The following is an 11,992-nucleotide window of genomic DNA, read 5'->3' as shown; positions in this document are numbered from 1 at the left end:
TTCTCACTATCACGACCCACTATCGCACCACCACAGCGCCCCCTGTCGGCCCGCCCCCCCTTATCAGCCCGCCCCCGTTTCCCATCCCCGTTCTGCCCGTTCTGCCGCCGTAACGGGGAGTCCCGCGCGGTGTGGAGCAGCCACGCTCTGAAGGACGCGCGTGGCCGCGTGCTGTGCCCCATCCTGCGGCGCTACGTGTGTCCGCAGTGCGGCGCCACGCGGGACAACGCGCACACCAGGAGGTTCTGCCCGCTTACCCCGGCGTCATATCGCTCTGTGTATGCACCGAGAGCACGGGGACACGGGGACGGCGGTGACTGATAGCAGGTAATGGGGTATGGGGTTATAGGGGCTATTAGGTGATGGGGTTGTGGGTTATGGGGTTATTTATGGGGTTATGGGGTTATTTATGGGGTTATGGGGTTATTTATGGGGTTATAGGGGTATGGGGTTATTGGGGTTTGGGGTTGTGGGGTTATGGGGGTTATAAGGGGTTATGGGCTATAGGGGTTATGGGGTTGGCCCCCACATATTGTACTGTGTGTGTCGGGGCAGTTGTGGTGGTGATGATGTTAATTAAAGCCGTAATTACTAATTACTATTACTAATAACGCACTCTGTGTCATCCCCAGGCTGTGCTGAGCGCAACGTGGGACAGAAGGCAGCAGCTGGGCACCAACTGTGCACCATCATTAGTGCACTATCACTTGTGCACCATCATTTGTACACCATCAGCTTTGCACCACCGCTCGTGCACCATCATCTTTACACCATCACTTTACACCTTCAGTTGTGCATCATCACTTGTGCACCATACCTTTGCACCATCACTTTGCACCACTACTTTGTACCATCATTTGTACACCATCACTTGTGCACCATCACTTTGCAGCATCCCTTTGCACCTTCAGTTGTGCACCACCACTTTGCACCATCACTTGTGCACCATCAGCTTTACACCCCCACTCTGCACCAGGAGCAGAGCTCAGCAGCTGTTCCCTGTTGTGTTGTTGTGTTATTGTGTAGTTGTGTTGTTCCAGCCCTGCTCACACTCGTGTGTTTATTGCACCATTATGGGCTTTTTTCCCCCAATAAAGCCCCACTCACAGCTGCAGCTTCATCCTGGCTCGTACCCCTCCATCTTCCTCCTCCTCCTCCTGCTGTTGTTCACCCCCCGGCTCCGCTCACGACGCAGCCGCAGCAGCGACACCAGGGCACGATGGGCGCTCATCACACGGCGGCTGTAGGATAATGGGAACCCATAGGGGATAATGAGACCCCATAGAGACCAATGAGACCCCATAGGGGGCAATGAGAGTCCCCATAAGGGACAGTGAGACCCCATAGGGGATAGTGAGACCCCTATAGGGCACGATGGGCGCTCATCACACGGCGGCTGCAGGGACAATGAGACCCCATAGAGACCAATGAGACCCCATAGGGGATAATGAGAGCCCATAGGGGATAGTGAGACCCCACAGGGGACAGTGAGACCACACAGGGGACAGTGAGACCCCATAGGGGACAGTGAGACCCCATAAGTGCCAATGGGACCCTAACCCTAACCCCATCCCCAGCACTCACTTGAGGTTGGAGAGCTCGAGGATCAGCCCCCCCAGCACCGCTGACGCATCCTCACGTGGTGCCACCTCCTTCCTGGGGGTCAAAGGGGGTGAAAATGGCACCAATCCGGGGCTTTTTAAGCCCAAAATGAGCTCTGGGTTCTGGTGGGGGGAGGGGGGTCCGACCTGGGGGTGCAGCTGGGTGAGGCCGGGTCCCCATCGGCGTCCACAGGGCACAGAGGGGCTGCAGGCTGGGAGGGGGTGGGTGGCTGGGGGGGAAGTGGGGTGAAATGGGGGCAACTGGGGCAACAGGGGATGAACTGGGGGGAACTGGGATGAACTGGGGTGAATGGGGGGGGATTGGGGGATATGAGAGTGACTTGGGGGGGGACTGGGGTGAATGGGGGTGAATTGGGGGGGATTGGGGGGATCTAAGAGTGACTTGGGGGGGAATTGGTGTGACTTGGGATGATTTGGGGGTGAATGGGGGGGAACTGGGGTGAACTGGGGCACCAAGGGCTGAACTGGGGGGAACTGGGATGAAATGGGGTGAACTGGGGGGGACTGGGGGGATCTGAGAGTGACTTGGGGGGGGAACTGAGATGATTTGAGGTGAATGGGGGCAAATTGAGGGGGACTGGGAGATATGAGAGTGACCTGAGGGGGGACTGGGATGAATTGGGGTGAATGGGGGGAAATTGGGGAGGATTGGGGGATCTGAGGGTGACTTAGGGGGGGACTGGGATGAATTTGGGTGATTTGGGGGTGAATGGCGGAGAACTGGGGTTAACTGGGGTAAGTTGGAGTGATTTGGGGTGAACTGGGGTAAATTGGGACAATCTAGAGTGGAATGGGGGGTAAACTGGGGTGAACTGGAGCTCTATGGGGTGAAGCGGGGCGCTATGGGGCTGTTCCCTATGGGTTCTCATAGTACTCTGGCATTACCTGCAGCAGCTCAGTGTACCCCCTGGCACCCCACTGTGCTCCGGTGCTGAGACGTGGGGCAGCCCCACAGTGCCAGCCCCATAGCGCTCCTCATGCTCTGCCCCACAAGTGGGCTCCGCTTTGGCTGCCCACTCCCCCTCCAATGGCTCTTTGGTGGCCTCAATGCATTCTGTGCCCCCATCGGTGTCACTATGGGGCTGTGGGGTGCTATGGGGCTGTAGGTCCCCCATATCAGGGCTGTTCTGGTCCTCCTGCTGCTCGCAGCCATCCATCCCATCCTGGAACAACCCCCCCCATAACCTGTGTGTTCCCTGCCCCATAGCCATGGGGAGCTGTGGGGTGACGCTGGGGGGGCAGAGGCCCTGTCCTACCTGTGCCAATGGGGCCGCTGTGGGGCTGAGCTCCTCCATCACGCTGAGCTGTGGGGCGGCTGCTGGGCCTCCGTTATCAGAGCGGCTGGGAACCAAACAGACCCCAAACCCCATCAGCTGGGGGGCACCAGGACCCATTGCTGGCCCCAGGCCCCATTCCTACCCCCAAGCCCCATTTCTGCCCCCATTTCCACCTCCAGCCCCCCCTCTGCCCCCCACCCTCCCATTTCCCCCCATTACCTCTCTGTTCCATCTCCATGCACTGAGTCCATCCCTCCGCCATTGTCCAGAGCGTCGCCTCCAATCATGGCCCCCATACTGATGTCCTCCATATTGGTGTCCCCCCCATTTATGTCTCCCCCATTGCTGTCCCCCATATTGCTGTCTCCCCCCTTGGTGTCCCCCATATTAGTGTCCCCTCCACTTACATACCCCTCATTGCTGCCCCCTCTATTGGTGTCCCCCCCATTTCTGTCCCTCTCCTTGATGTCCCCTCCATTGATGTCCCCCTCATTGGTGTCCCCCATATTGCTGCCCCCTCCATTGGTTTCCTCTTCCTCGGTGCCCCCCATATTAGTATCCCCCCCCTTGGTGTCCCCTCTATTGATGTCCTCCCCCTTGGTATCCACTCCATTAGTGTCTGCCATATTGGTGTCCACCATACTGGTGTCCCCTCCCTTGCTGTCCCTCCCCTTGGTGTCCCTGTCCCCTCCATTTTTGTTCCCTCCATTGGTGTCCACCATATTGGTGTCCGCCATATTGGCGTTTGCCATATTGGTGTCCCCCCCCTTGGTGTCCCCTCTATTGTTGTCCTCCCCATTGGTGCCCCATCCAATCATGTCCCCCCCCTTGCTGTCCGCCATATTGGTGTCCCCTCCATTGTTTCCCCCCTCATTGGTGTCCCCTCTATTAGTATACCCTCCATTGATGTCCCCCCCCTTGCTGTCCCCCATATTAGTGTCCCCCCCATTAGTGTCCTCCATATTGCTGTCCACCATATTGCTGCCCACCATATTGCTGTCCCCCATATTGGTGTCCCCTCTATTAGTGTCCCCTCCATTTGTGCCCCCTCCATTGATGTCCCCCCCCTTGCTGTCCACCATATTGTTGTCCCCACTATAGTCGTCCCCCCCCTTGTTGTCTCCCCTCAGTCCTGCCCTGACTTTGACATTGGGGCCATCATGGGGGTCAACACCTGCAAGAGGAACAGCAGCTGCTTGGACGCCATTTTGTGGCCATTTTGAGGCCCTTTAGAAACCATTTTGTGACCATTTGGTGGCCATTTTGAGGCCATTTTGCGGCTGCTTGGAGGCCATTTGGTGGCCATTTTGAGACCGCTTGGAGGCCCATTGGAGGACATTTTGAGACCATTTTAAGCCCATTTTTTGGCCATTTTGAGGCCATTTTAAGTCATTACCTGTCACCTGGCTGCTCCTCCTTTTGCCCATGGCGCCGCTCACCTGAGGGGAACACACGCCCATTGAGCATTATTTCCTCACTATTTCCCCTCAAATCCCCCCTGGCCGCCCGGTCTCTCTCACTCCACGTCCCAGAATAACACCGTTATCCCGCTATAACGAGGCCCAATGGCGCCCATCCCGCCCCAAGGCCCTTCCCGGCCCCGCCGCCATTTTGCTTCACCTCAGCTCCCGCCCGACGCCTTCCCGCCTTTTTCACACCGCGCGCTCTGCGCCTGCGCCGCGCGGGGGACGCTGGGAGTTGCAGTCCCCGGAGAGACGTAACGCGGCGCAGCGCGGGGGACACTGGGAGTTGCAGTTCGCGGCGCGCCGTAAAGCGCAGCGGGGTGCGGCGCTTTTGCGACAGCGTCGCCGTAAAGTGCGGAGGTGTTGGCAGCCCCGTAGGAGGAAGCGGTGAGTGGGGACAGACCGGGACCGGGGGGGTCCGATGGGGGGGGATCGAACGGCGGGGTCCAATAGGGGGGGGATAGACCGGGGGGGTCCAATGGGGGGGATCTAATGGGGTGGGGGTCCGATGGGGGGGGTTCAGTGGGGGAGGGGGGGGGCTACAACGGGGGGATCCAATGGAGGGCGGGGGGATTCAATGGGGGGGGGATACAATGGGGGGGGTCTAATGTGGGGGGGGGTCCGATGGGGGGTGTACAACCGGGGGGGTCTGTGCTCTGTCTCAGGCATACAAGCCTGTTGGAAGGAGTGCATTGAGGCTGCAGCGCCCAGATAATAAACCTGAGTTTGCTGTCACCAGCAACCAAGCTTACGGTTAATTTCTGAAACAAGATTAGTGATAGCATTTCCACGCAGCTGGCACAGAAGCTTCTTGGATTACAGTGCTGACAACACACATTCACCAGAGCCAGGAATTACAAAAAAATTCCCCACTCCCACCAGAACTTGAAGGACAGAGACCAATTTAGGTTTCTTCACTCTCACGAAGGGGAGTAAGTAAGAAGGTTCACTCAGTAATTCAACCTTACAGAGGCTACTTAGTAATTCTGTGAATTTAAGGAATTATAAAATGATGGATAAAAATCAGAAGTATTTTGTATTTAAATATATGTATACATTATACAGTTATTCTAATGCGACATCAAATGATTACCATTTTGCCCACAGATGTGAGAACTGTTAAGAGAAAATATACTTGCTTTTAACCACTGTAGATCACCCATGGCACATACCTAAGGACAACATAACAGCTGAAAGCAGTAACTGGGAGAAACACTATACAAAGTATACAGATTGGGCTGCACGTGCATCAAGTGATTTATTAACACAACGAGGTTGGGGGGGAAGAAGAATTAAGTTTGATACCTGTTGTCTTCGTTTCTCCTCTTCAATAACAGCTTTGGCTTCTGCCTCTTTTATCTGTCCAGACATACAAAGTGATAAGTAACTGTTGTAAAAGCAGGTAAAACTATTATCTTACAGAGCCATAATTTATAGAACAGTTCTCAGAAAAGCGAGCAAAACCTTCACCAAGTGAGCTGTGAGCTTACTCAGATTCTAAAACATTCTGTGAAAAACCTCTATCAATTCATGTTTGAAAAATATGGAACATAAGAGACGCTACCATGTTATAAAACTAAACTTCTGACTAACTGGAAAATTCAAATGACAAATATAAAACCTGGGGAAAATATAAATATATATATTCATTAATACCAGGGAAAATTCCTTAATAAAGTCACTCTAAGCTTTCAGTAACTCAGTCCTCAATTCAGCACACTGTACACTGACGGGTAAATCCTTATATATGTATGTAATTTACACTCACACACTTCATTCCAAGTAGTTAAATATGCCCTGACTGCTAGAGCAAAAGGAAATCTCCACTTTTGTACCAAATGACATATTGGATAATGCATACTCATATTGTTCTACTGCTCTTGTCGTAATGGAAACTGTCAATGCAATTACATTTGCTTCACCATCAGAAAGTTTTATGAAAAATAGAACCTGGAACTACAACTGATCACTCTACAGAACTGTTACATAGCATTCAAGACAGCAAATTAAATGCCAGAAACTTAACCAGTTCATGCACCACTTCCTCATGTTTCCATAAAAGGCCTAGAAAAACAATGTGGATATTCTGTCTCTTTAGGTGAGATTATGCAGCAGTTTCTTTACTTCAAACAAAATTATTGGAGAGCATCCATGTTTACAATGGGCTGAAAAGCACATGCAGTTGCTGAAAGCTCTCTGTAATTGTGGCAGTCACCTAATACTGTGTGACAGGAACACACAAGATAACACTTTGCTAACCTTCAAAGTAAAAGTAAGGCCTAAATGAAGTGCTTCTCTAGCTCTCACTAGCAGTAATGATTTTATTATCATTGATTAGCACTTCTTGGCTGAAGAGGAAATCTCCAGTTCCAATGTACATTAAAAATAAAGAGGTAATAGAGCATTACCTTAACACAGTGTTTCATCAAGTGAGTTGACACTATCTACAAGTAGTGCAATTCTCAGCAATAAGCCAGATTCAATAGTCCAAAAATTAAATGTGCAATTAAACTGTACGCTGAGTTACACTGCATTTCTTGCTATTACTGTCTTGAAAAAATAACGATCTGCCTGTTTTTTCCAACTTTTCTCAAGGCAATGAAGACAACATAACTAAAATGGATACACCACCTCAGACGCCTTCCGTTTCATTTCCTTGCATAACACATCACACTCCAGTGAAACTTGGCCTTCTTGTATCTTGCTGCACTGTACTTCCTGTTAAGCATAAATTGAATTGTTTGTAATTCATTTCCCTATATAAAAATTTAATTATAACGTTCATTTTGTTGGGAAAATTGTAAAACAATTTTATTTGGTATATTTACAGAATGAAGCTAATAAATAAATATTATTTGAAACTGTAACTGTATTCAAGCATCCTTTTCTATTTTCCTTCTTTCTGATAAGCTAAACTGAATCGAGAATAAATCAAGTGGTTCAGTTTAATTTTTCTTGTCTTTTTTTTTTCACTTATTTATTTAAGACAAAGCAATATAACCTTGTGAACTGTTACAAAAGATACCATGCAAAGTAACTAATAAGTAACTCTTCTGAAACTTCGTATCAATTCTCTAAACTGGCTGAAACTACAGGGCAAGGTCTGGTCATGGGAAGATCTCCCCTACTTCCTTCTCCTTCCTCCCCCTTACATTGAAGGCCAAAACAAACAAACAAACAAACAACAACAACAACAGAAAAAAAAAAAAAAAAAAAAAAAAAAACCCACCAACAAAACCAAAACAGAATACCAGCACAGAGAGAAAGTTATAATCTTATAATCTATACTACTAGCCTATGAAGAATTTTGTCAGGAAAGCACAGTAACATAGCCAGAAGCTATTCTGGTTTTCATGCTTTCTGACAATATGCAGAACAATTTTCATAGCATACAGCAAAATCCAAAAACTAACTTCTTCAGAGCAATTCCAGCATGCTAAGATAAACCACCTGCCTAGATGGTTAAGAATATGGTCCACTACAAGTTGTGGGTTACAAATTCAAGTGGTTTATACGACCTTGCATGTTTACATGCATAGCCTCATGATGCAACATTTAACTTCAACACCAGAAAAGGAAGAAAAAATCCTCCTGTTTTGCACTCAAATTATGAGCTCCTACATTTGATATTAATTGTGATGGTTCAGATGAGGCATATTTACAGAGCAGCTTGGAATACGTGTCCTGTCAACTCCCAACCTCACCAGTTGTATACACAGACAGAAGACTGGTAGAGGAGAATTCAACTGCAAATATAAGGTACTCAATTCTGTTTCTCCTTATCTTCAAGATCGCAGGCTGCAGGCACAAAAGACTAAATATACAGGTACACTATCCTATCCAAGCTAAGAAAGAAGTACACTATCTGCTGTAAGTATGCAGCTCCAAGCAAATATGCATAAGGACCTTCTGGAATCAAAGATATCCTAATTACAATCTCAGACAAGGGCAGATGCATAAAGCAAACGTTAAAAGACATAATCTTTCACACTACAGAAACGAGTCATATTTCTGCAGTCAGATTAGCTGCAACTAATACACAGTCCAATTATCAGTGGCTTATTGGTTCTACCATCATTTACCCTCTACACTGTAGCTCTCTGTACAAAAGAGAGCATGGATTTGGGGCTTGACCTGGAAACAGTGAGATGATATTTAAGGTGGGGATAGTGTTTTCTTCTCTTTCTGAAGGGAAACACCATTTCACTAGGAATCAGAAGGATCACTTCGTGGCTATTTAAATAAGTGGGCTGTCATCATATAAGAATTAATTTTTATTAATTATATAATTAACTCATAACAACCTTTCCACCTTATTAAAATCAAATTTACAAGATTGAGGGGGGGAAAAAAAGTAACCGTCATCATATTTAAGGACCATAAAACTTTCAGAATAGCAGATCTGGAATGTTCCATTTCAGGCCACTGTAAAAGTGAAAAGTGAGCATCCTAAACATTAATTTCATTGCTTCTTGCTACCACATTTCAGTTGGACATCCACATAATCACTGAAGACATCCCAGCACTCTGGGACAATAAAATCTGAACTGGTCTGAAATAGCTATACAGCGTCAGAACTCAGCAGAAGATGATGACACATTTCAGTTTTCCAAAAACAGTATGAAAATTAGGGACAGCAACAACTAGATGTAACAGAGCTATCATGGAAATACCCATCTTCCTTATTCAATTAAGTCTGGCGTAAGAAACAAGACCTCAAAGATCATCAAGTCCAACTGTAAACCTATATCTTAAGGAACAAGAAGCAGAAGTATACACGCAACCAATGATATTATTGATTTTACTGAACACAGTAGAGTAAGATAAACTGAAATTAGTAAGAGCACTTAGTCACAACAAAATAATTTATCCTCAGCAGAAGTCAACATTTCAACTTACAAATAAAGAAAAGCTAGTTATTTATAAGCAGAGACTGCTCAATTTGAAGCACGTACTCTGGGCATTACCATCCTTTCTCTTGAACATGCGCCCTGCAAGATCTGAGATTTCTGAAGACATTTCTTGGAGAAGCTAAGAACTCTGGGGAAACTGCATCTGTGTGGAAAGCTCAGAAGTTAACCGGGTCTTGAAAATAATTTAAGCATGCTTTGTTCAAGCCAGATAGTGAATTTTTCATTAAGTTAACACTTGTCAAGAGGTCACAGCAGCCTCTGGTTTTCCCCTCATCATACTTGATAGCTATAAGCTTTGTCCTTTATCTCTGCTGAAAGCTAAGGATGCTGATGCCTCTGTTTGCTTTAAGGGCCTCAGACAACCATCAATTAGGAATTCAAAACATCTGTGACTGTTCCAATTTATGTAATTATAAACTTCTCAGTTCCTAATGAGGAAAATGTGCTTTGACTTCTTAAATCACTCCAGATCATCTGATTATTTTCCTAATGGAACTACAAAAATTGAAGTGTGCTTGAAGAGAAAGGTATTGCAAATCTGGGAGCTAACATTTTCTACAATGAATTTTATGTTCCTTAGTGAATATTTTGATTGTTCCACCCAGACTTTCAGCTGCTGTTGCTGCTCTGCTCAAGTAACTGATTCTATTCCAGTCTTGACCAGAGACAATCCATGTACACAAGCCTAGGAACATACAAAGAAAATGTGTCACTCTCAGAACTGCAACTTCAAAACTTACCTTTTTCAGTCGCTTACAAGGACACTTGAGTTTAACCTTCTGGCTGCAGTTCAGAGGACAATCACCTGAATGGCAAATCTCTTATACACCGGTGACCACAAGGCAACTACAAGCAAAACAAGAAATAGCCCACCAATGAATAACTGAAATTGCATGCAGTCTTTGAACTAGTTTTATTTCAGACACAGCAGCTAAACAGAAAACTCATTCAGCTCATCAGGTTTGTCTTCCTACCTGCAAAACTGGAAAGAAAAAGGTCAACTTATTTCACTAGTTACTCAGAGTTTTTTGGTTCACATAGAATTATTTATCTTTTACTGGGAACGCCTGATCAAAAAACAATTTTTTCTTTCAAATGTTACAGGAACAGTCATCTCCACAATGATTCATATATCGATGCCCTAACTACCTGTATGATGGAGGAATAAAAGTAGATGAAGTAAGAAGGAACTGAAAACTGAAATGAAGTGTGATGTGACCCAGCCTGACCCACAAATTGCTAACAAGAGGGTAGAATTAGAAGCAAAAATACCACAAAACTAGGTTTTATGTGCAAGAACCTTGCAAACTATGCAGGAGTCAAATACAGGCCACCAATATTCTTACACCTGAATTAATTTCACTAAATCCTAAATTTCTGCATTTGGTAAATTATCCTGTTTTTGACATCTGACAAATAGCATTTCCTTTTTTTAAACTATCAGTGAAAATTTTAACACTTATAATGAAACTATTATTATTCCTTACTGTATATTATTATTCATTACTGGGATAATTTAAATATGCTGCTGCCTTTTAGGGATGTAACAGTGTTTCCAGAACAACATTAGAGATTAAAAAAATAATTCACAAGAATAAAAACAAGTTTTCTTCCACAGTGTGTTGGGAGCTCAACTGACCTTGCTCAGGTCCCAAACAAAATCTTCATAACGATGATTTTTCATTTTCAATTACATAAATCAATACTGTCCAATACTGTTTATAAACAAAGGCAATAACTCATGTAAGATACCCAACTGATTCATTTATAAAGGTAGGTTTAAACAATATCACTCCCTGTACAGAAAGAGTTGGGGGAAAACACACTGACAAATGACCACAGAGTCTCTTCCAGGATCCCACCTTAAGAGGCAAGAGCTTTTCCATTCATTTACATTTATTTTATCCAGCCATTAGTTCTTATCCACAGACTGAAAAACTTCTCTACTGTCCTTTCATAACAGGCTCTTTATTCCCATAATATTCCCTTCATTGAATTCCAAGCAGCTTCAATCAATGTTTCTTGAATATAGTAGCCAGAACTGCAAGTAATATTCCAGCTGGAAGAACATTGTACAATGCCTTAATTGCAGCTTATTCTCCACAGAATATCTTTCCCTATACATCTTCCACTCTCATGTTCACTTCTCTCCAGTTATTCATGCTGCAACGATAAGGATTTCTACTGTCTCCCAGGAGGGTTGTTATTGGCCTTGACATGCCCAGTCTCACTGGTTTTTCTGTATCTGTACCATGTCCCAAACGCATGTGTTCTGCTGCACATGCGTTTCCTCAGTTGTCACCTACTGACAACACACCACAAATTCTCATAAGAAAATCCCAATGAGTTTTTGGTGCCAAGGTCATTACTGCAAACAGTGCAAGACTAGCCCTCAATTTGAGCCCTTGGAAAATCCCCTTATTGCCAACATTTCTCGTTCCAATCACTCCTGCAGGAATTTTTGTTGTTGCTTATGGCTTTTGAGGTGGTTGCCCTAAATAAAAAAAAGAACCACAAGCAGTTGTTTCCTTCAGCAAACACCAACTCTCGCAACGATCATCTCTTTTACATGAATTAGCTGTTTACTGTCTGGCACAGCCTCAAGAGCACAAGTGAAGTATGACATATGGGACTACATCTCTTCTCTTTGTCTGGAGGAAAAAAGGAATTGGTCGTTCTATCAAAGAAGGAATTCAGTTTTGTCTGGCACAACTGAT

General features: G+C 45.9%; 1 protein-coding gene and 2 long non-coding RNA genes across 8 annotated transcripts; 1 reads left to right on the top strand and 2 right to left on the bottom strand.

Annotated features, from left to right (window-relative positions):
- Positions 1 to 1,046: 1,046 nt before the first annotated feature.
- On the bottom strand, positions 1,047 to 4,513 carry LOC146756658 (uncharacterized). Of its 6 annotated transcripts, none has more exons than XM_085524006.1 (7): positions 4,296 to 4,513; positions 3,119 to 4,073; positions 2,879 to 2,963; positions 2,508 to 2,785; positions 1,749 to 1,831; positions 1,585 to 1,656; positions 1,047 to 1,241 (listed from the first exon to the last, which is right to left on the bottom strand). In XM_085524006.1, the coding sequence occupies exons 1-6, from the start codon at positions 4,357 to 4,359 to the stop codon at positions 1,607 to 1,609; spliced, it is 1,515 nt and encodes a 504-aa protein (XP_085380132.1). In that variant the 5' UTR covers positions 4,360 to 4,513; the 3' UTR covers positions 1,047 to 1,241; positions 1,585 to 1,606. The 6 variants fall into 6 exon arrangements, 4 of the variants coding, with proteins under 4 accessions (XP_085380132.1, XP_085380134.1, XP_085380135.1 ...); XM_085524007.1 differs by lacking the exon at positions 1,047 to 1,241 and adding an exon at positions 1,367 to 1,396; XM_085524008.1 differs by lacking the exon at positions 2,508 to 2,785.
- A 515-nt stretch (positions 4,514 to 5,028) lies between these two features.
- Positions 5,029 to 7,229, top strand: LOC146756657 (uncharacterized). The gene is made up of 2 exons (XR_014937285.1): positions 5,029 to 5,294; positions 6,958 to 7,229. It is a non-coding gene; the product is annotated as an uncharacterized LOC146756657 (long non-coding RNA).
- On the bottom strand, positions 5,596 to 10,098 carry LOC146756656 (uncharacterized). The gene is made up of 2 exons (XR_014937318.1): positions 10,016 to 10,098; positions 5,596 to 5,721 (listed from the first exon to the last, which is right to left on the bottom strand). It is a non-coding gene; the product is annotated as an uncharacterized LOC146756656 (long non-coding RNA).
- Between the last annotated feature and the right edge of the window lie 1,894 nt (positions 10,099 to 11,992).

This window comes from Coturnix japonica, chromosome 26, assembly GCF_054131305.1.
Source record: "Coturnix japonica strain WE chromosome 26, WE-NBRP24, whole genome shotgun sequence".
Classification (NCBI taxonomy): domain Eukaryota; kingdom Metazoa; phylum Chordata; class Aves; order Galliformes; family Phasianidae; genus Coturnix; species Coturnix japonica.
The sequence above is the reverse complement of the archived record's forward strand: the minus strand, read 5'-3'. Positions and strand labels throughout refer to the sequence as shown.

Coding starts and splice junctions, on each gene's coding strand:
- LOC146756658 (XM_085524006.1), bottom strand. CDS start 4,359: ATGGGCGTGTGTTCCCCTCAGGTGAGCGGCGCCATGGGCAAAAGGAGG. Junction 2,786..2,878: donor CAGCGGCCCCATTGGCACAG/GTAGGACAGGGC, acceptor GGGTTGTTCCAG/GATGGGATGGATGGCTGCGA. Junction 1,832..2,507: donor GGTACACTGAGCTGCTGCAG/GTAATGCCAGAG, acceptor CTTCCCCCCCAG/CCACCCACCCCCTCCCAGCC.